The sequence below is a fragment of the Diplotaxodon limnothrissa genome, linkage group LG10 (genome assembly GCF_057381915.1).
Source record: "Diplotaxodon limnothrissa isolate DT_005_m linkage group LG10, D_limnothrissa_male_GT1.1, whole genome shotgun sequence".
Lineage (NCBI taxonomy): Eukaryota > Metazoa > Chordata > Actinopteri > Cichliformes > Cichlidae > Diplotaxodon > Diplotaxodon limnothrissa.
In genome coordinates this window covers 9,765,645-9,792,724 of record NC_140605.1, presented here as the reverse complement: position 1 = coordinate 9,792,724, position 27,080 = coordinate 9,765,645, and the positions used below count along the sequence as shown (strand labels likewise).

The following is a 27,080-nucleotide window of genomic DNA, read 5'->3' as shown; positions in this document are numbered from 1 at the left end:
AGAATCGCCCCTGGATTTAGGCTTCTCTACCTGTGACCCTGCATACTAATCTTCTCCCAGCTGAAAAATGGTCACAATAGGAGAAGCACGGACATTTAAAACAACAAAAACCCTGATAAGTGCCAGTAAGCACGTGACAGTGGATCAGCCTGCAGTATATCAAAACTGTTTAATGCAATTAAGCCGTCGTTAATTGTATTATTAATACGCTTTTCCTAGCTTGCAATACAACAAAAAATAAATTAAAATAAATAGGAGGACACCCGGATGAAGACAAGTTACTTTAATACTTCTCAAAACCTTCATTTTCTTCATTCGCTTTCTTGCGTGAGCAACTAACGAACGACAGAGGAGTGCACGTTGGTGTAACCCATATGACTTCATTTCCCAGATTGCACCGCGCTCCATGATGTTCCCAACAGCTGACAGACGGTGGAAGCCTCTGTCAGAGCTGTGTCGGTGGAAGCTTTGAGTATCCTCTCAGTCGAGCCTCACTGGACTTTGGACCCGGGTCACCGTCGAGCACCTTATTTTCATCTCTGTCAACATTTTTGTTTGCACACAGGGCTTCCATTTCTTTTCTTTTCTTTTTTTTTTTTTTCCAGATTCGGAGCTGGGGACAATTGCTGTCAGCTAACTTCCACAATAGGTCGCTGCGTCGCCGGACTGCTGCATATGTTTGATTTATTTTTATTTTACATTTTTTTAGCTTAACACTTTGACTCCAGCCCTTCCAGCCGTGCCCAATGCCGAGGAATGGATAGTGTGTCTGCTAAAGGCGGAAAGATGGTCGAGAGTGATGAGCAGCCGGAGAGGGATAGCGGCGGTGGCGCAGCGATGGCCGCGCTACATCAGTGCGAACTGATCCAGAATATGATTGATATCTCCATCTCCAGCTTACAGGGGCTACGCACCAAATGCGCCGCCACCAACGACCTCACACAGCAGGAAATACGAACTTTAGAGGTAATGAGCTTCCCCCTCTCCTCCTCCTCCCGAGCACGGGCTCCGTGCATAAGCCCCGTCCGGAGATAGAAAGCAGTATAGCCAAATTGCGGAGTCATGAAGCCCCAGCGCTATGTCCGCCTCCCAGGCTGAATATTGGCTGAGGCGCCCTATCAGTGTCAGTGAGCCGAGCACATTTTGTCGCTTTACGGGCTACTGCTGGCTCGCTGTGTAGAGGTGACTCAAAAATAAACATTAAAAAAAAAAAACAATAAAAGGAGCTCATAATGAAGTTTTGCTTTGTCCCGTTGGGTTTTACTATCCCTCTAGAATATTCTTTATTTGCCCGGAGCTCCTTGGATAGTTCCCAGCACCGTGCCGTGCAGCTGTATTGAGCCTGGCCTCATGGCACACATTCAATAGACACTCACGGCTTTTATTTATATAGATATATGTATATGTTCGTGTATGGCGCTCTGCACTTGGTTTTGCCTCCATACAGTGGGGCCTGTGAGACAAATACAAATGTACGACGCGATCCATGTGGTTACCCCCCCTCCCCAACCTCATCCAGCAGGCAAAGGCTGGTGTGCTGCTGCTGCTGCTCTCCTGCATCTGGATGCCGATTCACCTACGTCGTGCGGGGATGACTTGACATTGCTTTGCGCGTTGCTCTTTTGGAGCAACATACCCTACTATAGCAGGCGGCACGGTGGAGAAGTCATGCCTGGTGGCGTGCAGGCGTCAGCACAGGACGCACGCTATATTGCTCTCACTTCGCATGTTTCAGGAAAATTCAAATGAGGGACGGGGGAGTGCGTTTTTTCGGTTTACCACATAATGATAACTGATACATGCGAAACAGGGTTATACATATAGCTCTCTTCTGCAGTCGTTTCAACAAAAGGGCCAGTTTTTTGTTTTTTTTTTTAAATCTCAGGCCTGGATGTTGCTGAGGAGGGTGATGGGAAGAGGAGGGGGGGGGGGGGGGGGTGCTGTGGCATATAAATGGCTGATACAGACAGTATATTTTGATGAGGCTTGAAGATGTGGAAAACAGTTGAATATTACAAGTTCAAAGCCTTCAAATGTCACAGTGACATCCTGGAGACATAATAGATGATGGGGGTTTTCTGGTTCATGGTTTATTTAAAGCCTTGTACCTTAGCTAAAAGGAATACTCACTCCTGATTGGCTAGAGGCTATCAATTATCCATGTCTCTTTTATCTCTTTATAACCAAACACCCCGTGAACAACTGGGCTGTTGCCCTACATTAAAAAAAAAAGTATTGCTTTCTATTCAGCCTCACAGTGATATAATGAGCTACTTTTTAGAAATACTTAGCGCGGTCCAGAATTGCTGCTAATGAAGGAAGAAGCCCCTTAAACGACAGGTTACACTGTGTCCGTAACCTCTTAGAATCACAAATACAAATATCACCAGCAAGGCCTGGGGGGGTAATAATTTACCCAAAGGCAAAGGAGAGATGACTGAGCTGTTTTATGGACTCAGCTGCAGCTTTTTATCCAGTTTGAGAATACTGTATGAATCTCTATAAAATAATTTGGTTGCTCCCTCGCTGGCTGACAGGCATCAGGTGCGAGTTGGCAGCTATTCTGTGCAGGAACAAATTTTTACAGGCTCGAGTAAAGAAGCCTGGTCTTAAAAGAACATTCAAATTCTTCAACTGAATGAAACCAAAGCAAACAAAGCAAATCAGTTTGGATATTTGTAGCCTTTCTGTTCGGTCCCAGCCGAAACCCAAAACCATATATATATGTGTGTGTGTGTGTGTGTGTGTGTATATATATATGTGTGTGTGTGTGTGTGTGTGTGTGTGTGTGTGTGTGTATATGTGTGTGTGTGTATATGATCAAATATGGGCCTGAGCTGAGCTAGATAAACGGTTTCAAAACAAAGAGTACAAAGCGAATCCTGCTCCACATTTTCACCCCCTCTTCATCTGTGGTCATGCATACCTTGTCTCTGGAACAGGATGTGATCTGGCAGAGTACTTCCTGAGAAATGCTGTCATGTGGACACATTTTGCACCAGCATTGTTCTATATGACAATGGACAGGCCGTGCCGCTCTCACATGTTTCTTGAAGGCTCCTGGGTCTCTTTCCTGTGCCTATGAGACCGTTATTAGGGGCTGTCTCTGAAAGTCAGAAGTGGAAGCAGTGGATGTGGTTACTTCAAGTAAAAGTTTGCTGCTTTATAGACCTCGCAAGCTTTCAGGATCCTTTCCTGCTGTAGGATCAGAATCAGAAATCAAACGAGTCCTGAAGGGGAGATAAAAAGTGCATCAGTCTGCGTTTCATTATCTGATTTTATGCCTCAGCTGTACGTGTGTGTGTGTGTCATTGTATTTTTTCTTATTTCCACTGATTATAGCTGTACTTTTGATTGTTTAAACTGCTTCAGCGACTAGTTGGCAGTGAGCTCACGGTGCAGCTGTTCATACACGCTGCGTTGTTACTGCAAGTGGCAGCATAAAGATAAAAAAATCTGACAACAATCGACTTGTCTGAGAACACGTGACTCGTAATATCTTAGATCACAGCTCTAGTGGAAACGTGCAGTCACCTCTTGGGTTCCTTTGTGTAATTCTTTGCCATGCAATGACTGTGTTTGTGTTTGCTATGCCAAGCCAGCCTAAATGGATCCTCTAGCACAAGATTTTAAGGCTGTTCAAATGTTGCAGTTGCTTTATTTGTCCTTATTTTCTAATTTTGTAGACCGTTTTTAGAGAGTTAGCAGACTTTGGAGTGATTTTGTCATGCTTTTCTTAAACTGGATGCTTCCTACACAGTAAAACAAATGGGGTAGTAACAAGAATTGGGAAAAAAAAAGACTGATGTGATGAAATCTTAAAGATAAGCAGAGATCTTTGGCAGGAGGGGAGAATACAGTTGCGGTCTGCTGATATAGATAGTTTTCTGTCTCCGAAAAACTCAAGACAAACTGAAGAAGACATTTGGAAGTCCTATTTGCTGTTCTCTGGGTGTGTTCTTCAGAAAGCATCCATTTGTAACATGAAGGATTGGTTTAGTAGGGTTATCAGACGGGCATGATAATGTTTCAATCATGATAATGTATCGTGCCAGAAACGCCGCTAGGGTTAGATGTCTTTCAGGCTGAGGAGGGCATTAGGGATCCTCTGCCGATCAGCGGTCTTACTTCCCACAGCTTTACTGGCACGCTCTTTTGAAACCACCTCTTGCCTTCATTGTGTAGTTTCACTTCTCACTTGGGCCCTCTGTTAGATTCTTCTTACTACGTTCCCCGTCTCTTAGAAGTAAGTGGATTAGTGCATTGGTCGTAGATTTCAAATGACTCTTAAGAAGTATTGTGTGAGAGGTGTTGCTTTTCCAGGCGTGCGCGAGATGTGTCTGATGAGGTGGGGCGTGCAGTGGTTGCAGCGGCATGCCATGGTTCTAAAGTTCCAGCAAGCACTCCACCATGCAACCGTCATATCAGAGGAGGTCTGTTCTGCAGCGAGGCATGGATATCGTTCCTGCTGGAGCTGCGAGTACTTTTAATTTGTGTGTTGAATTTGAGCAGTCTGTGTGAGGTCAGAGTAGTTGTCACGCTTGTGGTGCGAAAGGGTTATCTTTCCCATATTGCACTGGAGTGCAATCAAGAGCAGCTTGAACTCACTTTATTCTCTCATTGAGAGAGCTTTATTATTCCACTTGAACTGTGTGTGTGTGTTTGTGGGGGGGGTTCTGCCTTGCCAGTGAGAGGATAATGATACTGGCCTCTCAAATGGAGTGCTAACTGGTACTTCACTTTTCACACGTTAATCCCACTCAGGCTTAGGCTCTGTCTGCCTCTCGTGGTGCTTCTGTTACATTTACTGTAGCTCTTCATGTATGCTTGACTCTTGCTTTATTGCATCCACGCATCCACTTGCTCTGCCTTTTAGCACCTTGTTTGCTCCTGAGCCGTAATCCCAACAGAATCTCAACTTGGAAAACAAATGCACCCTAATATCAAGTGCTTTGCTCGTGCACGCTGGCCTTAAATGGTGTGTTCTGAGGTGTATGTATGTGTGTGTGTGTGTGTATGTATATATGTATATATATATATATATATGAGAGAGATATAGATATATACATTGATGCTGTAAGTCTTTCCATAAAAGCAGCCTGTGCCCTTACCTTTCTTTTTCATCACCTCTCTATGTAATGCAAACAGCAAAGCGTCACTCTGTTTTGTCTCCTCACAGTGTTGGAGAGAGTTTGCTGCGTGCTCGTGGTGCGAGCTGTTGTGGCTGCGTCTATATTTAGACATCTTTCTTCCTACGCATTTTCAGGGTTGGTTGTTAAATAAGAAAATCAAATGACGCGCAAAGAGCCCGTTCGAGAAGGGAGAGCAGGGAGGAAAGGGGAGGGGAGAATCAAAGCCAATCCGCTGTGCTGCTTCTCATGACATGACAACTGCTGTGTGTGTGTTTGCTGTTGGGGGGGTATAAAGGAGGAAACACAACTGTAGTGACTATATCAGCCCTGACCCTTTCTCTGTTTGTTGTTGTTGTTTTTGTTGTAACCAATAAGATAGAAGTACATACTGTTGAACAGTGTAGGCAGATGTTGATCTATTCTTAAACCGACTGGGGGTGAGTTGAGGATTGCATCCTGTAATTTTGAGGCCTGCTGTACTTTTTTCTTTTCTGGGAAGAAGGGATTTGCTTTGTCTAGCTGTAAATCATACCTGGTTGTAATTGTCTAAAAATAGACCTTTTAAAATGTTTAAAAGTGCAATGCCTCACAGCAGCTTGTAAACCTTACATTTTAACTGGCTAAACTTGCCACATGTTCTCCTCTTAGACGTGCCTTGTTTGGTCTGTCTGAGGCTCAGACAGACACGTACCCCTGGACCTACCACTCCCACCCAGCATCGACTTGCATGGGTGCTAACAATGATGGAGGAGGGGCAATTTATAGGCCATTGTCTTGGACTGTCAACTGTTTATACCCGACAGACACACCCCCACCTCCCCTCTGTGACCTGGCCCCTGCATAAATATGTCAAGATTAGATTTTTTTTTTTTCCTGTTTTGGCCAATGGTGACAATGTAGCATACAGATATGATGAAGCAAATCTCTGGGACACAGTTTTAAGAGGTGCTTTGACTTTAAGTGCTCTCTACTTTCTGTTCAATCTCCACCAAAACTTATATCGGTATCTCCTCTTTGGGTTTTTCTTACCTAGTCCAGAGGGGCCACATGGCTAATGATATATGACATAAGGCGTGTTCTTATTCAGCGAGCCTGTTCTGACGACAAGACGTGAGTGCAGATTTCTGGGCGGGAGAGCTGACCTTCATCTGCGAATAACATTTCCGGGGATAGAGCATTGTTGCTCAGTTCTGTGATAGGGCCACGCTTATAGCCTTGGCAGGTGCACCGAAGTGGCTGTGTCAGCAGGAGCCTTGAGAAAACAAAACAACTGAAGCGGTGGATGTGCTCCCCGAGTCTGCTGTGTCAGGCTGGCCTGTGCTCGGACTCCCTTCTCCTTTCCTCGGTGCCCAACAAACCGGCTGTCACTCATCCCCTCGCAGCATTAGGCTGTTGCCATGGTGTTGTTTAGCTCTGCTGACAGGTGGGCTCTGACGCCATTTCCCCCCCTCCTCCTCCTTCCCCCTCCGGGCCACACGTCAAACACTGCTTTCTCCCCTTTGCACCAAAAATAATATCCACCAGACCAGCCTGCCATTATTTTGTTGACGTGTGCGTGCCTGTGCTCTTCTTATGCACAGTACTGATATCGGTGAGGGGGTTTCGTGCTTGTGTCCTCCTGTCTACCTTACCCATTTAGATGATAATGGGTAAAGAGACTGCTCTCTGTGGGAGGAACAATATAAAAGAAATGTTGGTCGTGTTTTTGCTCCTACACATTGGGATGTTTATATGGTGATATGTATGTTGCCTGAGCTCTGTGTTTCACATGTTTGGGAAAATCCCACTGAAATGTTGCTGACGACTCAGAAGAGGGGTTGCTAGGTAACCTGACGTCACAGGGCTGCACTGGTGTATAGGGAGGTAAAGCAGGAGGCTAGCTCATTAGCCACACTGAGCAAATGCCATGCTAGGCCTGATCTAAAAAACCAAAAGGACTACAGGCTCTGTTATTCTGAGTTTATAATGGATTGGATGTCACATTTATCACAGGTTCACTTTGTGCAGTCCTGCTTCTATCTCCCATCTACTTCGTATACATGGGTCTGTGTGTGTGTGTGTGTGTGTGTGTGTGCACGCCAGTACATTTGCATACATGTCCATATGTAAAAAGGTTTCCAGCAAAATATGTTCCTGTCTTTTCACTCCTCCCAGAGAGGGAGCTGGTCTTACTTACTGGCCTCTAAGGCCAACCTCTGGCAGCTGAATGCATGTTCAAGTCAGAAATGCTGCTCTGTTTTTGTCCTTTTTTAGTAAAGCTTGCTTGCACTCTTTGGCATGTAAGACCTAAACGTTTGTATTTAGGCACATTCGATTTAGCCAAAGAAGCTTTTATGACAAGGTGCTTTCTTGTGTGCTGGTAATATTTCTTTTTCATTGGATTACATTCAGTTTTATTATTTTATAATGCTCTCACTGCAGCTGATGATTGACGACTGCTCGCAGAGCTAAAAAGCTTCAGTCAGGGTCAACACGTTGAGAATTTAACTTCTTTCTATCATCTTTCATCTCTCTGGCCTCCAGTGGAGAGGCTTTTGTTGGCTGCTGTGAAGAAGCCTTTTTACATCCCAAGGCCACACTTTCCGAGAGAAGCGCGGTATGCTGTACGAGTTTCTGTCTGGTCGGTGAGTAGAGGAAGCTCAATGAGCAGAGAAAGACACACGCTCGTCGCTGTTGCCCAGGCACTCGAGAGGTGCGCGGTGGGTCGAAAGGTAGCTGGTGCCGTTCAGCTCATCTCAAGGTGCTGCCTGCTGTAATGGATTCTTACAGATAGACGGTGAGATAAGGACACTCTATACAGTCACGCTGAGCTGCACAATGCAGGCCGTTGCAAACCAATACCACGGCGAGCATTGTTATACTTACTCACAGGACCACTGCGCTCAACGTGGGTTTTTTGGAAGGCATCAGATTAAATTGTTACAGCTTTACATTTTATTTGTGCAGACTCCAGTGGAATCATTTGCATTGATAGGCCGATCATTTATTCCTCTACAAAAACAAGGTAAAGCAATATTAACTGATGGGATGTTAACTGATGTTGGGTCTGATGTCATGAGACACTACAACAAAGGTTGCACCCAGCCTGCTAATTAAAAAAAACTGAGGAGAAGTAGGTGTCTGTGCATCTTGTTGAAAGGAATACTTTATTTAGAACCTGACAGAGTTACAGCTCATCTCAATATACTGGACAATAGTTTTATATTGTACACATAAAGGTGTACAGCTTACAGTGGTGTTCTTTGGGTTATACACCTCTTATTTCTTTCTCCAAACATAAGCAGCATTTCTGCAGCCCAAGAGCTCTAGTTTTGTCTCATCTGACAAAAGGACACATTTCCAGTACATATAATCTTTCTCCAGGTTGTCCTTTGCATATTTCAGTCTGGCTTGAAGGTGTCTCTTGGTTTGTCACCTCACAGTACATTTCTGTGCAGGGTTCCAGTGATTGTCTTCTTTGAGATTGCAATTCCGTACTTGGCTAAGTCATTCACTAGTGTCTTAGCAGGTGTTCTGGTGTCTTTAAACACATCTCTCATTAGTTTTCTTTCTCTGTCAGACTTGTCCTGTACTCTGTTTGAATATCTTGATGGTATTGCTCTGTGGTAACTTTGTTTGTCCATCTACCTTTTTTCTCAAATCTAAACTGATTAGTGTCTCAGTTTTTAACTTGGGAATTGATTTTACAAACTCTGGGCATTACAAAGTTAAAGCACACCGTTGCACAGCAGTGCTTTGTGCTATGGCTCAGTTAAAAGGTCCGTTTTTCAGAGGGCTAATAATATCATGGTCATTTTCGCTTTCTCTGTAATAATTCTGTAGTGCAAATAGAAATAATTCATGGTTTCTAAAGAAATGTAGTATGTTTAGAAATGCTATGATGAAAGCCCCTAGCTCTATTAAAAATAAAGAAAAAAATTAACTTTGAAAAAAATTAGAAAAATGACATGTAAAGGAGAGAAGAATTGGCCTCATAGAGGCATCACATCGTGGACACATTGTGCACAATGTGTTAAACCTGGAAAGAAAATGATGGCTCCTTGGCTCTGTCATGAAGTGGAGGGTAAAAGATTTGTAGAAGCTCAGAGAAAATAAGAAAGTTTGAAGGAAAATGCCCGTGGGACGAAACTAGTCACATGGGCACTTTCTTTCCATCACTCTGAACTTTGATGCTTCTCAGCTGCAAACAGACACATTTGCTTTGGCAGCACTGCTGATGCTCTCATTAGATGACCAGGTCATTGTTCCTCTGGATAATAATAGCAGTTTATATCTAATTAGCTTGTCTCTTTGAGGGCACAGGGAAACATTGGAGCTGTCACTGCAGGTACACTGAGCTCAGTAGAGGGGGAATAAACAGTAAGCGAGGGTGTGGAGATATTCACGTGTCTGACTTTATCGTAACAGAGGCTCATCTGGTGTCAGGTCAGTGTCATGTCACTCGTGTGAAAACAGCAGTTTTCGGTCTGTTTCTGCTTTAAAGGTGGTACCTCTGCAACAATAAAACCCTTCCAACACAGGTGTGACAGATACCCTTCACAGTGAATGCCTGCTCTTTCTCATGTAGCTCGTAGCAGACTCCCAGTCTCCCCCGCTAACCTGCCCCTCCCTTCTCTGCTATGTTCTCTATTGCTCCCTGCAGGTGAAGCTGATGAAATACATCTGTAAACAGCTCCAGTGCAAGCAGAAAGTGCCAGAGACAGAGAGGCCCGAGGCCCTAGACAGCTATCCACACTTGCGAGACTGGTTACGCACCATCAACCTGCGACCAGAGCTCATTGAGGTAGGTCATCGTCTGGGCGCCAGTACTCTGGCCGGAGTGACTGGCGTTTGTCTCCCGTTTACAGCTGTTCTATAAGCACATCAAAGACTGCGTATAAAAGTCTTTTATATGCAGTCTGTGATGTGCACTCAGTCAACATTCACATGTGCATGAGGAATTAACCAGCGGCCGTCAAAGTGCCTTTCAAAAAGAGAAGCTGCTTCATTTTTGACGTCCTGAGAACGGCAGCGCCAAAATCTAAACTTGAGCTGATTCATTTCAGATAACTGTTTCTACTGTCAAATTTTATTTTTTGTTACTGAAACAAGGCTCACAAAACTAGCAAAGCAAAAAAAGCGAAACTGGAAGAGACATGCTGGTCTGTGCTCGGAGAAAGTCTTGAATGCTTCAAAAATCTCATTCTCAGCCTTCTGCTGCTATTTATAGCTCCATGCCATGTTTGTAAGAGGGAAGAGAAGGCCCTTTTTATACAAGTGTACAAAGTGTACTTATCTTTATTATAGTTCTTTAACTGATCCACTCTGTGCCTTTTCTTTTTCATTGCTCTAGCATTGTTGATGGTTACATGTACATTAAAAAAAAACCCCAGGTATATTAAAGTCTTGTTTTTCAGTAGATTCTTTTAAAATAAGATAATGACCTGTTCCTTGCCTAAACATACACAATTAGCATTTATTTAGGTGCTGGATCACTTGGGCTGTGGTGGAACCAGGGTAAGGTCTGTTTCACTTTCTGTTGGTCTCCCAAAAAGACAATGACCCAGAAAATAAAGAACTGACCTTGGGTGTGAGAACCATGTAGTGCAGTAAAATGTTTAATATGTGTTGTTCAGCACCGCTCAAGTGTCCCGCTCCTGAACTGTGACTCCAGCCTGCTAATCTGCGGCTGACACTGACCTCTGACCTCCTCGTGTAGCAGTGGGGAGTCTTGAGCAGAGAGATTTCCTGCAGAAAGCCTCCCTTATTAATGCAATTTCAGAACTCGCTATTTGCTGTCACTTCTGATCATGATGAAACTTTAGAGCATTGCCGTGTGCAGTCTTCCATTGCAGAAGCTACCAGCTGGTTAACTTATCATTTTTGTTTCAGTGTTGTTTTTAAGCTCCGCTATTGTTTAGTGGCTGTCAGCTGTTTGTTTGTTTGTTTGTTTTAACGCCTGGATTTATCATTTTTCTTATTGGGTTGTCAAAATTGTCTCTCCTTTCTCTCCCCCTGTCCTGTCCTGTCCTGTCGTGTCCTGCTGTAAACTGTTTTAATCCATGTCAGCTCTTATGTGTTTTTGTCGTTCCAGTCCATTTGTCTTTGTTTTGTGACCTGACGGTAACCTGCTTTATTTTTAAAACTCTTCTGCACTCGTTATTCTTTAATATGTGCCGGCCTTGTATGTGCTTTGTGTTGCGGCCTTGTTCCGTATCTGATTATTTGTGCTCTGTTTACTGTTTAGTCCATTCACTCTTAAACCTCACTTCCTTTCAAAAGAATTTAGCTTTGCACGAGACACGATGAGGTTTTCTGATGAAATAGAAAGTGCTCATTTGTATGTTTTGTAGACCGGCGGGGACATCCCAAAGGACGAAGGACTGTAGCGGCATTTTGATGACCTATTTAGACCAAATATTATTAGACTGAGAAGTCTACAGCGCATCTCCTCACTTTATACTATGATGGCTAGATTATGTGATGGACAGTCCAGTTTTATTTGTAGCTGAATTATGTAGATGACTTAATACAGAGAATTCCTACTGGGGATTCTAACCTGTGAAGGGCCCATATTAATTAAAACAGAGCCGACATAATACTGCATGTATAGGAGGCCCCAGTGAAACGGTCACGTATGCAGGCTTTGCTGTAACTATGTTCTGAGTGAGGAAATAGAATGAGAGTAGAGGGCCGACAGCAACTTTAAATATCACATCACTCACCCCTTACATGTGTGTGGTTTAGTGTGTGCGTGTGCTATGTTTTGGTTCTAGTGTACACACTAGTGTGGGAGGTTGCCCTAGTTTTGTGATCAGTGTTTGCCCCTGAGAGCAAGGGTTTAACCTGACTGATAAGTGATTGCGTACTTCCCCAGTCAAAAGAAACATCCTAAACTCACTGGATTTGGCCCTATTTCCTTCTGTCATCCATCAGTTGTTGATTGCACTGTTGTTTTATTTCGCCGCTTCAGTAACTCGGCTGTAAAAAGAAAGCCCCGCCCTTCCAGGTTTGTACATCTCCAATCTTGCAGACTACATTTTTTTTAAAGCACATAAAAGGCTGGAAACAGAGGAATATGAAAGGAAAACTGCAGTGCTAAATGCTTAAATAAGTGGGAGTTGGTAGTACACTGGAGGTCATAAAGAACGCCTCCACTTTTTTCAGTTTTTATTGAAATTTGAGGAGATTGACTTGAGCGAGCAGCCTCGGTGATTCACTGTAATGCTACAAGTTCAGATAAAATAAATGCATTAAAAAAAGTTTCAATAGTCAAGAAATGGAATAATCATCCAAATGGGGTTTGAGTATCAACCAAAGTGGAACAGTCTGGTTTACGACACCCTGTGATGCCTTATTGTTGAGTTTTACTGTCTGCTGAAATAATAAATTTTCAAAAATGGGAAGTAAAAAAGGAAGACAGCCTGGGTGGTTAGCAAGATGACCCAAAACATTAGAGAGGAACTAGACAGCGGGCTAAAAAGGAAAGCCACACAGAGACGAGTCTTAACCCTTTCATACATAGTGGTCACTACAGTGGACAGCTATTCAGAGGCTGTTTCCTTGTATTTGTGTCAGTGTTGATGGTTTAATAGCACATAAACCACTACATTGGACACTGCTGTGTCACTCCATAACCGGCCACCCACTGGTCGTTTAATTACTATAGATGTATGACGTGTTTCATTGTAATCATTGTTATTTAACCCTTTCATGCATGAATTATGACAACCTCTGTCAGGATTTTTTTCTTAAGGATTTTTATTCATCTTTTCATGCGTAAAGACGAATAAAAATACTTAAGAAAAAAATCATGATTGAGGTTGTCATAATTCATGCATGAAAGGGTTAAACATGTGGCGCTGGTTTAGATGTGTAGAATTGGGAAAGCAAAGCAGAGTAGATGTATAACAAAATTAATTTCATAATTAATAAATCCGTGTTTAATGGTTTGTTACCATTAACCTAAAAGTGAAGCTAAACGTGTGCAATGTGACTTTATTTTGAAATTTTATCAACTTTATTTTTTTGTATTTTTTTGAATTTAAAATAACACAACAACTATTTGTTTAACAAATGCTTTGTGGCTTTTTGTAAAGTTCAGCGTGATGCCTCCAGAGCTTTGTAAATGATACAGCGTAGTGCATTTAAAAAAGCTATTTGCATGGTTTATCTATAAAGCTAAATGTTTATAATACTTGTTTTAAAGAGTTGTCACTGTGGCTGTGACACGTGCATCAGTGGACTAACACTAAAGGACATGTTGTGCGTCTCTGAGAGGCCCATGGCTCTGTATAAACCGCAGTATTTGCTGCTCTGAACATTGACCAGTGACTAGGCCTTCATCATTTACATAAATTTTTATATGCCCCAGTGTCATGAGAATGTAAATGTTGACAATGCTGATATTGTCTGGTATCAGCTGTGATATAACGCGTAATACAATATAATAGTCAGTCAAAAAAGTATCGCAAACTATTTACAATTTGCCTATTATAAAGTGCTACAATAATTTCCACTCTGAAACAAATGCTAGAAATATCGCAGCTGCTGAGTGGATTACATTTAGGGTTTAATTTCAATTTGTAAAGCAGTCATGATTAAGCGTTCTTTGTTTTAATTTCAAAACTGATAACTTTTCAGTATTAATAAAGATACAGACTTAATGCTTAATTAAATACTGGTCAGCTAATGTCAATCAAAACTAATGTGAGCACTGTTAACTTTAATACACTGCTAATCCTCCATTTGGATTTTTTTTTCTTTATTTATGACACCCAATACTTCATATTATTTACAATTCACAATTGTGTCCACATAGAGTATCCAAGCCTATATGAATTTGTGTCTTTATCCGTTCAGCCATTGGGGAAAAAGATTATAAAGCATGTGCTTCTGTTTTCTTACTTTGCGGCAGAGGTGTGGACTCGAGTCACATGACTTGGACTCGAGTCAGACTCGAGTCATTAATTTTATGACTTTAGACTTGACTTGAAAAAATGTTCTAAGACTTGTGACTTGACTTGGACTTTTACACCAATGACTTGGGACTTGAATTGGACTTGAACCGGTTTACTTGAAAAGACTTGATATTTCACCCCAAATATAAAATTTAACATGCATATTATATAGAGATTGAAAATGTGACGTCATTCAGGGGTAAAACCGCAAAGGATTCTGGGAACTCGTGGCAAGAGGTACTAGCGCACGCAGGCTTTCAATTGAAATCAGTCACACAGCGATAAAAAGAAACACAAAAATGTCAAGAAGCTGTTGTATTATTAACAGCAATAGCCGGTCGCATGACAGCCACGGGAAGCCGACGGGTAAAGAGATCGGTTGTTATCGGATTACGTCGTTGAAGAGAAATTGTTCAAGCCATGTTTCCGAAGTAACAAAGACGCGACGGATTGCAGCCATTCAAAGATCAAATATAACGTCCCAGAACACTCCAGCTCACAGGTTAGTCTGCTCCAAGCATTTACACGAAGGTCAGTGTTTTTTAGTAGTTAATACGTCATTTTCATAACATAATTGGTGATATAGGTTACAAGCAAGTCTGGCGCTGAACAGAAATTGTGGCGCTATGCTCCTTTATTTATTGTGCATAAATAGTGAATTGTCCTGACACAATATTGCGTTTCGCTTCTGTTATTATGGTACATTGACAAAAACATATACTTTTATTCACAGGATAAAACAGGTTTTTTGTATCACTAATTGCCCAGTGCGATTACAGCATACAGTATTATTGTCACTGCTACATTTCTGTAACGCGTACCAGAAATTATTTCCACTACTAATTAATTATCGTTGAGCTCAAAGGTCCTATTAATAAACGGTTAACGAATGTGTATTTATGAAGACGATTTGTGAGACTGGTAAACTTATGATACGTACGATGGTCTTTCGTTCTACACGGTGCATTTCAAGGTCCTGCACCCATCCGTCGGTAAACTGTACCTGGGCTTGTTGCAGTGACCTGAAGTTACTAAACTTCATGAGTGTATGCACTCACTCCAAGAACCGTATGATTATAAATATGCATATAAATATGCTACAATGAGATAGCTGACTTCATCTAACTAGCAAATGTTGTCCAGGCTACGTTGGTGATGCAGTTTTTTTTTAATGTGTATGATATTTTTGTCATGCGATTTTAAAGCCGGTCCTACAACCGCATCCAAGAATAACATGCAGCTTATCTCAGAACTGTCGGTGAAAATTATTCTTGGAGCTAGGTTTAATTGAGCTGCATTTTAAAGAGGTGCAATTTCACAATTTGTGTATATTTTCTAAGTTCACTATTTTGTCATGTGTTGAGAAAAACACAGATTAAAAAATTACATGGTCTAATATTTACATTTAGCATATAACTGCAACATTATTTTTTCGTTGTTTTTTTTTTGTTTTTTTTTAAAGACTCGAAAGGACTTGAAATTCAAAATTTCAGACTTGTGACTTTACTCGGACTTTTACACCAGTGACTTGAGACTCGACTCTGACTTGCCTGACATTACTTGAGACTTGACTTGAGACTTGAGGATAAAGACTTGAGACTTACTTGAGACTTGCAAAACAATGACTTGGTCCCACCTCTGCTTTGCGGCCCACTAGTGCTTCCCAGTTCTCACAGTGTGGTGTGTGTATTAACTCTGCATCTTACTGCATCACTGTTTACTTCCTGTTTTACTGTTGTCAAAGTTACCTTCACCATTGTACAGTCATTACACTTGTATAAGAGGTTTCACATAGACAGAAAATATTAAGCCATGTTTTTTGTCAAACCCCAGCTCAGGTTTGATCTTGGTGTTCAGCTTCTGCTCTACGCAGCTAATGAAAAATCAGATAAGCAGACAAAGTAGTGTTTGGAATACCCCAAACAAACAGGATTAACAGTGATTTCCAGGAACTGTCCCGAGTCAGATGTTGAATAACCTGCTGAGCACTGCAACATTTTGCCCTTTTTAACGCTCAGTTTCAGCCTCACTACAAACAGTGTTGTTGTGGCTGATTGAGGGTACACTCGGAACAAAAAATATTTTTTATGAATGCCATATAAGCATAGTTCTTTTGGGCTATTTTGCTCTCTTTTGTTGTACAAAGCTTGTCACTAACATACTGCTTCACGTTGTAATAGATTAGAGCTCCTGTCATGGGCTTTTGTTTTGCTCCTCTGAAGGCTGTGGAGGCAAAGCTGTCGCTGGATACCTTACTGCAGATGACAGGAGCTCAGGTGAGAGACACGATGCGAAGACTTGGGTCCAGCTCAGAAGAATGTGGCAGACTCGGTGCTGCCCTCTCTTGTCTAAAGAGTGCTACTGAATCAGGTATGGGTTTACACTTTGATGTTCCTAGAGTATATTTCCCACGGATTTTCTATTAGTCTTTTTATTTATTTATTTTTGGTCTGTTTCATGTCTCTTCCAGGAGGCGAACTAAGAGATGACAGCAGTCTCTGGCTGTCTGAGCCCACCAGGAGGGACAGCGGCTCTCTGCTGACAGCGGACCAGCTAACCAACCTGGGGACCCCACTCCGCATACACAGCCCCTCGCCTCTAGCCCGCCCATCCACCATCCAGTCCACCCCATCCACTCCCTGCGCAACCTTCCCCCACCCTCGCTCAGGCTCTGTGTCAGCGGCGCCCACGCCAGACGCACATAGCGACAGCCCTCTCACAGATCCATTCCCTATGTCCTTCGCCCGCGCAGCCCGCCTCCATGGGCACATTTCCACCCCACCTATAACGCCTCCTTCAAAGAGGCGTCACCGGTTGAAGCCTCCCTGCACCCCTCCCCCGCCATCCCGCAAGGTACTGCACCTGCTTCCCAACATCACACTGACGCGCAGCAAAAGCCACGAGTCTCAGCTGGGCAACCGCATCGAGGACCCTCCCACCAACAAGTAGGTGCTAAGCTGTTAATGGGTGGTTTGAAGAAACTGCTCAAGAATTCACCTCATTTGCAGCTTTTTATAAGTAGGTCAGACTGGAACTAAGTGGGGAATCCTCAGATGGCACTGTAATTGTGACAGATTGCTTCTGTTGTGGGGAGTGTGTATGTGTTTTGGGGGTTTTCTGTTTGCTTTTTTGGGGGGGGGGGTATCTTTTATTTCACTGAAATTTGAATCTCAGCTTGTTTTTGCAGGAAGTGTTTAGTTTCTGCTGCTTCACAGAAAGGAAAAGGACAAAATTCTGATTTGTGCTGGCCAGCAAACGGCGTTGGCCAGCTGACAAGCCGTCTCACAAGGGATGTTTGTTTTTTTTTCCAGTTTGTTATTACTATCAACTGAAAGAGCACTTGTTGTTTGACATTTTATAAAGGACTTGATAAAATGCCCCGGTCCTGCCCGATGTCTCACTCTTAATTTCGCCTTGCGCTCTGTCGGGACAGAAGCAGTTTTCCTTAGATATGTCCTCATTCGCTCTCTCTCCCTCTTCCCCTTCCTCTTTCACATCCGTTCACATACTGCCTGTTGCTCCTTTGCTCTCGCTGTATGAGTGGAGCTAATCCCCACGCAGATTCCCAGAGATTATGAGTCATGTCAAAACAGGAAGTATTTCCTAGTTCTAATGCTCAGAGGTGGCAAGAAACACACAGTTTCTCTCTATCCCTCTCTCTCTTAATATCTAATGTTTTTTTAACCTCTGTACTAGGACTGGCTGCCCAAGCACAATGCAATCACATGTTTATCCATAATATCGGTTTGTGGAAAACTTTATTTTAAAAAAAAAATGGAAAAAATGGCTAACATAGGACACTATATGCTTTTGGAGGTTTATTCTCACTCTGCATATGTTGTGCAGTATATTACAAAAGTGTTACTTTATGTAAGGAGGTTGCAAGTCGCAGTACTAGACTGATAGTCTTTTTGCAAATTTTTGTGGCTACTCACGTGTTTGTGTGCATGTGCGTATAAACCACAGACCTGGCACCGCTTAGCCCTTCACTCCTTGTGACTTCACTCTGGGTGTTAAGGATGTCACCCTGCCCTTCGTGTGCCAATGCAATTAAGGTTCTCCAACGTGCCTCTCCCAGGCCCTTACATAATCTGTCCTGTGCAGTATAGTAAGCAAGCAGTTCAGTATACAGCACCTGCTGATTCACTCTTCTTTCTGTGCGTTTCCAGGTGTGTTAAAAAGAACAAGTTGTTCCTGAACATGCAAGTCAACGGTAACGGATGTGAGGATTCGCCTTCTCGCTACTCCGCCGTGTCTGCAAGGACACCCGGTGCCACCCCAGCTGCCAACACAGCACCTTACACCCTTCCTGGAACTCCCACACTGCTGGAGGAGCACAGCACAATTAAGAGTGAGTCAGCTGCATGCATGCACTTTTAATTTTGCTGAATATACCTGCTTAAAGTGGACTTATTGTGCTAATTTCCAGCTTCGTAGATCAAAATAGTTCTTGTATACGGGGCCTTGGTGCAACTTGTCAGTTCATTCTCTTAAAGACAGCTTTACTTTGTTTGTCTGAACAGATCTAAAGAACAGGTGTACTCAAAGCTTAAGACTGTGTGTTGCAAATGACCACATTAAGAACACAACCACTAAATGAGATATAAGAGTAAAAAATGCAGTCTGAAATCTGAGCTTTTGGCTCATAGGAACTGCTACTACAGATGCACTGACATCACTATTTGAAATTTTGGCAATATTAAAATTGGAATCCACAGAAAAACAGGAGTAAAGACATTATAGGTCCACTTTACTGACACGATGTAAAAGTCTTTGGTTCTGCAACATTGCTATAATGATCTTGTGTGTGTTTTTGTGCTTGAATGTAAATAAAGGCTTTAACTTAACATCACCTCAGTCAGCCATCCTTGTAATCATTACTCATCATTTGCATTCTTTCTGTCTCTTTCTAGATAATGTAGCAGTGCATCGCAGCTCCCCACAAGCAATAAGGAGGGATATAGGGCTTGCAGTCACGCACAGGTAGACCTTTCAATGCCTAGAAAAGATAGATTTGCTGTTAATGCAATAATGGCTCAAGAGTTGGGAGTTCGTCCTGTAATCGGAAGGTTGCCGGTTCGAGCCTCGGCTTGGACAGTCTCGTTCTTTGTGTCCTTGGGCAAGACACTTCACCTGTTGCCTACTGGTGGCGCCAGTGTCTGGCAGCCTCGCCTCTGTCAGTGCGCCCCAGGGTGGCTGTGGCTACAATGTAGCTTGCCATCACCAGTGTGTGAATGGGTGGATGACTGGATGTGTAAAGCGCTTTGGGGTCCTTTGGGACTAGTAAAGCGCTATACAAGTCCAGACCATTTATAAATTAAACTTTACAGCGATCTAATACAGAGCGGGTCCGTAAGAAGCTTTTATGTTTTGTTTTTTAGGTTTTCCACCAAATCCTGGTTGTCCCAGACATGTCAAGTGTGCCAGAAAAACATGATGTTTGGAGTTAAGTGCAAACACTGTCGGTGAGTTAATTACTGTCACAAACACAACCCAAAAAAGTGGTGAAAAAAAAAAGGTCCGTTAGAAGGCACATGTGTTTTAGGAAGGTGGGAATCTGATGTCTTGGCTAAATCTTGATCTGGGTGTAAGGCATGTTGGTGCTAATTACGAATTACCGCTAAGCCTCTCATATGCTGCCTATGTTTTTTTGTTTTTTTTTTTTTGCTAATGCAGATTAAAGTGCCACAACAAATGTACAAAGGAAGCTCCATCCTGCAGAATCTCCTTTCTACCAAGTAAGTTTTCTTTCATCCCACGCTGTGCAGCTGATGGGCTAAATCTATTTGGCATTCATGCCTGTTTGTGACATGATTGGTTTTCTCCCACAGTTGCCAAAATTCGGAGGACCGAGTCAGTTCCCTCTGATATAAACAACCCAGTGGACCGGCCGCAGGAAGCACCGCAGTTTGGCACACTACCAAAGGCTATTACGAAAAAGGTAAATTAAAAGAACTTTCAGAGAACTGCCGTGTGTGTAGTCCCTTTTTAATTACCTTGAACTATTATGCCAATACATATACCTCCATTATCTCCATCATCTGTCCATGCTAACCATTGTAAAGATAATGTATCTGAAATCACACCTGACTATTAAAGTGTGCACTGACAGGAAAATAAAGCATAGAGCTTGTTGAAGGAATCTTGAAGGCAATGCAACATGGCTAATAAATAGCAATCATGCTTAGTGTTGTAACCTTCCATCCCGGTCCCAGCAGGATCATCCACCAGTACTGAACCAGCTGGACTCCAGCAGCAACCCATCCTCCACCACTTCATCCACACCTTCCTCCCCAGCACCCTTCCAGCAGAGCAACCCCCCCAGTGCCACACCACCGCCCAACCCTTCACCCAAAGGTCATCGAGACAGCCGATTTAATTTCCCGGGTAAGCTTGGGTACAGAATCACAAACACAGATGCACAGATACACATGTAGAGTATATACTGAAACATGCATGCTGACATTGTTCTGATTTTTCCTCAATGCATTTGACGATGAATCTTTTCCGGTTCAGGAGTGTGGCGCTCCCACAACTACTTACCCTTTTTCCCCAAATACACAATATTAACACTAAAAGGAGTTTTTAAGAAGATCTCTTAATTCAAAGCTTCTCTAACCAAAAACCCTTGTGTCCCTTGCCTTGCTTATCACTCTTCCAATTCTCTTTTTCTTTGAAAAAGCTGCCTGTTACTTTCAGCATAGACAGCAATTTATCTTCCCGGGTGAGTTGATGGTCCCAAAGTGTAATACTACATTGTTAAGATCCCTTCATCCCTCTCTCCCTCCACACCATGGCTTCTTTACAGTTTTCTGTCTCCTGCATGTTTGCTTTTAAGGGTTATAGTAGTTAGATTAGCTGTGTTTGACTGTGTGGCAGCATTCTGATGCCATCTGCTGGAAGTAGTAGGAAATTGCATGAGCAGTCATGTTCATGTGTGGTGCTGGCTCTGTAGCTTTTGCTCCCATCGGTCATCCCTAACTGGTGTCATTTTCCTCTGCAGATGTTTCCAGTCCTGCAAATTTCCACTCAGATGTTCTTCAGGACAGAGTGTAAGACTTTTTTGTCTCAAGCTTTAATCCAAGTTTTAGTGACTACACAGTGGTTTTGGTTATTTACAACCCTGTTTCTTAAAAATGGCAGAATGCTCTAAAATGTAAATAACAGCAGAATGTGATGATCTGCAAATTATGTAAACCACATGTTTAATTGAATAACACAGCAAAACCTTTAAATAAATGTAAAATGTTGAACGTGAGAAACTTTATTTTGCTTTGAAACTTCAAAGTTTGTCAATGACACTTCAATTAAAGATGATCCAAAGTAAATTGAAACTTATGCACCCAATTCTTGTTTTTTTTAAAGGCTTTAAAGAAGTATGCTGTACAATCATTCCACTCTGGAAACAGAACAGTTCAAAGAAATCATTAAAACTGGCCTGCCTGCAGTATAGATCTGTCATCCACGGAAAACATTTGGTGCTTTTATCGGAATCTCACCTTCACCATTTGTCATGATGTCTTTGTACTATTTAAAATGAAATATAGAGCTTAAACGATCTGCAGATCATTGTACTCTGGCATAACTTGCATTTTGTGCAGTGTCACTCTTTCGGAAACAGCCTTTTATTTATTTTTTTTGTCTTGCTTTGAACCCCTCTGATATCAGTGTTCTGTGTCACAGCAGTGAGATAGAGCAATCATCAGACGACGTACATGATGAGCTGGTAGAAGATGACGATGAAGAGGTAATGCTGGAGATGCAGTCTACAAATATTCTTTTGTTGTACTGTTTCCTGGCTCTTTGCTTATTAGTCTGTACAGTGAAGCTGTTCAGTGTCACACCTTCAGAAATTGGTTTTGTTTAATTTTGTTTTCAGTTTTTAGACACTCATACTTTGATTTCCTAAAAGGTTGGACAATTGTCAACTGGGGTATGAAATTAGCTCAGGTGACTGAAGATTGAGATTTAATTAAAACATCCAAATGTGACTAAAAGTCCCTGTGACATCTGTTGATTAGAACCTGCTCAGGTGGCAACACTGGCTTACAAAATGTTCATCGGCAGTTTTAAATTTATATTTGGTAGATTTTTTTTTTTAAATCAACTTTTACAAAAACCATCGCCACACTATTGCAGGAAGGGGATGAGGAGGTCGAGGTCGAAGATGAAGATCACGAAGGGGAGGAGGACGACGATGAGGAGGATGATGAGGACAATGTGGATGGAGGAGAAGATGAGGACGACAGAGGGGAGATCAGGATGCACATGGGCTCCGACGGCGAGTGCGACGAGCTGGATGATCTGCCCAACTCTCGGGGAAACCAGTGGAAGGGCCCCATCTCCCGCAAGGCCAGTCAGACCAGCGTTTACCTGCAAGAGTGGGACATCCCCTTTGAGCAGCTGGACCTTGGGGAGCTCATAGGAAAGGTGAGGAATCTACCCAACGAATTTCTAGTGTGTTGCATACTCGAAAAAAATAAAAAATCAGACAGTTTGTGTTTTGTTTATCCAGGGCCGCTGGGGAAAAGTGCACAAGGGCCGGTGGCACGGCGAGGTGGCCATCCGGCTTCTTGAGATCGATGGGAACAATCAGGACCACCTGAAGCTCTTTAAAAAGGAGGTGATGAACTACAGACAGACCAGGCATGAGAATGTGGTCCTCTTTATGGGAGCCTGCATGGCTCCACCCCACCTGGCCATTATCACCAGGTGAGAACAAAAATATCACAGGTTACCTCAAAAACGATTCTAAACCGGATGCATGTGTTTGCTTTAATAGAATGATTTTCCTCTAACTCCTGCAGTTTTTGTAAAGGGAGGACACTCTACTCAGTAGTTCGAGACACTAAAAACACTCTGGATATTAACAAGACAAGACAAATTGCTCAGGAGATTGTAAAGGTATTTGTTTCTTTTTTGTGTGTTAATTTGTGAGAAACGTGACATCTTAGGGGGGGAAAATCATGTTACGTACTAAACATAGCAGAACTGTGTAGTCAAAGATATAATTTTCTATTACTGTGTTTTCCTTTGTCTGAACACCGTTGGCCTGGACAGGGAATGGGCTATCTGCATGCCAAAGGCATTGTTCACAAAGACTTGAAGTCAAAGAACGTTTTTCATGACACCAATAAGGTTGTGATCGCAGACTTTGGCCTGTTTGGGATCTCTGGAGTTGTTCAGGAGGGAAGGTAAGAAACATGTCCACCGCTCCACACCCCAAAGAGACCTTAAAACTATGACCTTAACTAAAGCAGTGCTAAAACCACTCTATTACCCGGGGACGCCCACTGATCTGTGATAAGCTGAGGTCTGCAGTGCTACTTCTGTAGGCATCTCCCTTGTCAGCCAGTAAAAAGAGGGAACTCTCCTGATTGTAAAATTGAATAGAATAGAATTAGAATAGAATTCAACTTTATTGTCATTGCACATGCACAGGTACAGGGCAACGAAATGCAGTTTGCATCCATCCAGAAGTGCTTTAGTGATATAGATATATTACAATATATATTAGCAATAATATAGATATGTGAGTATATTACAGAAATGGGTCTATTATGGTATGTTATAATGTACACGGTATGAAGTATGTTGTGAATATTCTATAACTATAAGTATGTACAGGCTGTAGTGAGTACAAGCTATGTACAGGATATGAACAGGATATAAATATGAAAAAGTATACAGAATATGAAATAAATAACTTTACAGAATCTGGGATATACAGCTATACAGAAATGGGAACTATGCAAGTTGTAAACAGTTGTAGGATTAAAGATTATCGAATGTACAGAATGATTATTTACACAAATTGCAATCATTATCTGGACACTCTTGATTTCTGAAGCACATTTTGAGCGCACATCTTACTAATTTTTTGCCTCCTTTTGTGTATGGTTCATTAGTAGCTAACAGGAGTAAGGGACTTTATTTAGTGAATGCATTTTGTCCTCTTAATACATCTTTTCCCCTCCATTTAAAGTGTTACTGAAAACTGCATTTTTGTTTTTGTTTTTCCAGGCGTGAAAATAAACTCAAACTTCCACATGGCTGGATTTGTTATCTCGCACCAGAGATTGTGTGCAGAATGAGCCCAGGTAACAATGAGGACCGCCTTCCTTTTTCCACCGCAGCAGATGTGTACGCCTTTGGGTAAGTTCTTCATGCACATCTGGTTGAGTTCTGTCATAACTTTCACTGACTAAAAAGGAAGTCCACCATTTGAATTTCAAACAAAATGCTCTTCCTTTTCCCCACTTCAAGCACAATTTGGTATGAGCTTCAAGCTAGGGACTGGCCAATCACTAACCAGCCTGTGGAAGCTACCATCTGGCAGGTGGGGAGCGGAGAGGGCATAAAGAAGATTTTGGCAGAAATCAGCCTGGGAAAGGAGGTCACTGTGAGTTGGACCATGAGTGTGTCAGTCATTCAGAAATGTAGATGTTTGTTCTGCTTGTGTAAGAGTGGAAAATACCCATGCTGATGCAACGATATCAAGATGTTGCAGTAGTTTTTAGGTCAATCGATTGTAGTTCACAGTGCGGTGAGTGCGGGTCAATGGTTTGCCAGTCACATTGAAACGAAGTGGTTTCTTGTTTCAGGAAATCCTTTCTGCCTGCTGGGCGTACGACTTGAGAGAAAGGCCGACCTTTACGCAGCTGGCTGACATGCTGGAGAAGCTACCCAAACTCAACCGCAGACTGTCCCACCCTGGACATTTCTGGAAGTCTGCAGAGTAGGTATCCCAGAAATGAAGGATGGTGTGAAGACACTGGACCTGTGAACACAAAAACCTTTCTTTCCTTTTTCTTATTTGTTTATTGAGAGTAGAATATCAGATCAGAGCTGGGTTCAGCCTTAGTACTGGGCTCAGATGAAATGTGAAATTTGTAATTTATAGCTGGAAACATGACTTCTGAACTTGAATTCCTTGCACAGCACTGTTTATTGAAATGAGACATTTTTGGCAAAAATAAGTCTGTCATACAGAACTTTGTTACATTTGTGACCAACAGACTATAGCTAGAGTGTAACTGGGTAATGCATAGATATCAAATTAAAACTCAGCTGAATGCATGTAGATATTTGGACGTAAAACATCTAATCGACTCTTTGCTTTAGTCTTTTCATTCTTACATAGACCACCTTAACTACTTCATGCAACCACATATGCCTCTTTTCCTGGCACTAGCATTAACTTTGTTATAGCCTCACGTCTCCACTGTTTCCTATATTTTATGCAGTATTGTCCAGAAGTGTTCAGCCACTCCTCACTTCTTTATATTTTGCTTTCAAGGAGTCATAATAGTTTTCCTGGCTTTTTGAAGGTCTTTCAGAGTTTTCCTTTAATTTTCACTCATTAGTCCCGTGTATGAAACTGATCATTTTCAGAAGAAAGTAAGGAACCAATTTTAAAATGTGGCTTTAGGCACTTTGCTTAGCAGCCTGTTGCAAAAATCTAAAATCTCTTACCATTTCTTTAGTTGAAGATTGAAAGAAAGCAAAAAAATACAGATGAGAGTTTATGAGTTTGACAGACATAAAATTGTATTTTTGCACCAACAAGGTGATTCCCAAAGACCGTCACTAAAAACTTTACATATCTCAGCATGGTGTGCAGTGTGTCCATTAAAAATTTTGAGTAACTAGGCAAGTAGAGGACAAAAGAATAAGTGGTCATTATAATAATATTAAGTCATTATTGAAGCAGTGTGTGATCACCTTGATAGAATACAGAACAAAAAGCAGCCAGCATCCAAAGAAGTGCTCCAAATGTCCTTCATGAAGCCTGAAGACTACTTCAGGAATAGTTATACCAAATATTCCAGAGCCACTCGCCTAGCTTGGGAGTCACTGCACCTAGTGCTCCGATTACCACTGGGACCACCGTCACCTTCACCCTCCACATCTTCTCGAGCTCTTCTCTGAGCCCGTGTTCCTTCTTCCTGATGTTGCTGTCATTCGGAACCGCTACATCGATCACTACGGCCGTCTTCTCATGTTTGTCTACCACCACTATGTCCGGTTGGTTAGCCACCACCATTTTGTCCGTCTGTATCTGGAAGTCCCACAGGCTCTTAGCTTGGTCATTCTCCATTACCCTTGGGGGCATCTGCCATTTTGACCTCGGGACTTCCAGGTTATACTCGGCACAGATGTTTCTGTACACTATGCCGGCCACTTGGTTATGGTGTTCCATGTATGCCTTGCCTGCTAGCATCTTGCACCCTGCTGTTATGTGCTGGATTGTCTCTGGAGCATCTTTACACAGCCTGCACCTGGGGTCTTGCCTGGTGTGATAGACTCCAGCCTCAATGGATCTTGTGCTTAGTGCTTGTTCCTGTGCTGCCATGATTAGTGCTTCCGTGCTGTCTTTCAGTCCAGCTTTGTCCAGCCACTGGTAGGATTTCTGGATATCGGCCACCTTCTCTATCTGCCGGTGGTACATACCGTGCAGGGGCCTGTCCTTCCATGATGGTTCCTCGCCTTTCTCCACTTTCTTGGGTTTCTGCTGCCTGAGGTATTCACTGAGCACACTGTCAGTTGGGGCCATCTTCGTGATGTATTCGTGGATGTTCCTTGTCTCATCCTGGATTGTGGTGCTGACACTCGCCAGTCCCCGGCCCCCTTCCTTCCGCTTAGCGTACAGACTCAGGGTGCTGGACTTGGGGTGAAACCCTCCATGCATGGTAAGGAGCTTTCTTGTCTTGATGTCAGTGGCTTCTATCTCCTCATTTGGCCAGCCTATTACCCCAGCAGGGTACCTGATCACGGGCAGGGCATAGGTGTTGATAGCCCGGATCTTGTTCTTACCGTTCAGCTGACTCCTCAGGACTTGCCTGACCCTCTGCAAGGGGTTCAGGCCTATGCAGAACAGCAGTGGGGACAGAGCATCTCCTTGGTAGATCCCGCACTTGATGGTGACTTGTGCTATAGGCTTGAGGTTGGCCTCCAGTGTTGTCCGCCACATCCCCTGATGAATGCTCCCAGGGTCCTGTTGATCTTA

The 27,080-nt window shown here is 42.7% G+C and overlaps 1 protein-coding gene across 1 annotated transcript; it reads left to right on the top strand.

Moving 5' to 3' along the window:
- Positions 1 to 471: 471 nt before the first annotated feature.
- ksr1a (kinase suppressor of ras 1a) lies at positions 472 to 26,844 on the top strand. Its single transcript, XM_085364364.1, has 19 exons — positions 472 to 966; positions 9,775 to 9,915; positions 16,294 to 16,441; positions 16,542 to 17,016; positions 18,241 to 18,422; positions 18,985 to 19,054; positions 19,453 to 19,536; positions 19,748 to 19,809; positions 19,903 to 20,012; positions 20,290 to 20,458; positions 21,075 to 21,123; positions 21,755 to 21,818; positions 22,211 to 22,501; positions 22,587 to 22,783; positions 22,879 to 22,975; positions 23,132 to 23,265; positions 24,095 to 24,226; positions 24,338 to 24,473; positions 24,676 to 26,844. Exons 1-19 carry the CDS (start codon positions 757 to 759, stop codon positions 24,811 to 24,813), a joined length of 2,889 nt encoding a protein of 962 aa, XP_085220490.1. The 5' UTR covers positions 472 to 756; the 3' UTR covers positions 24,814 to 26,844.
- The last annotated feature ends 236 nt before the right edge of the window (positions 26,845 to 27,080 follow it).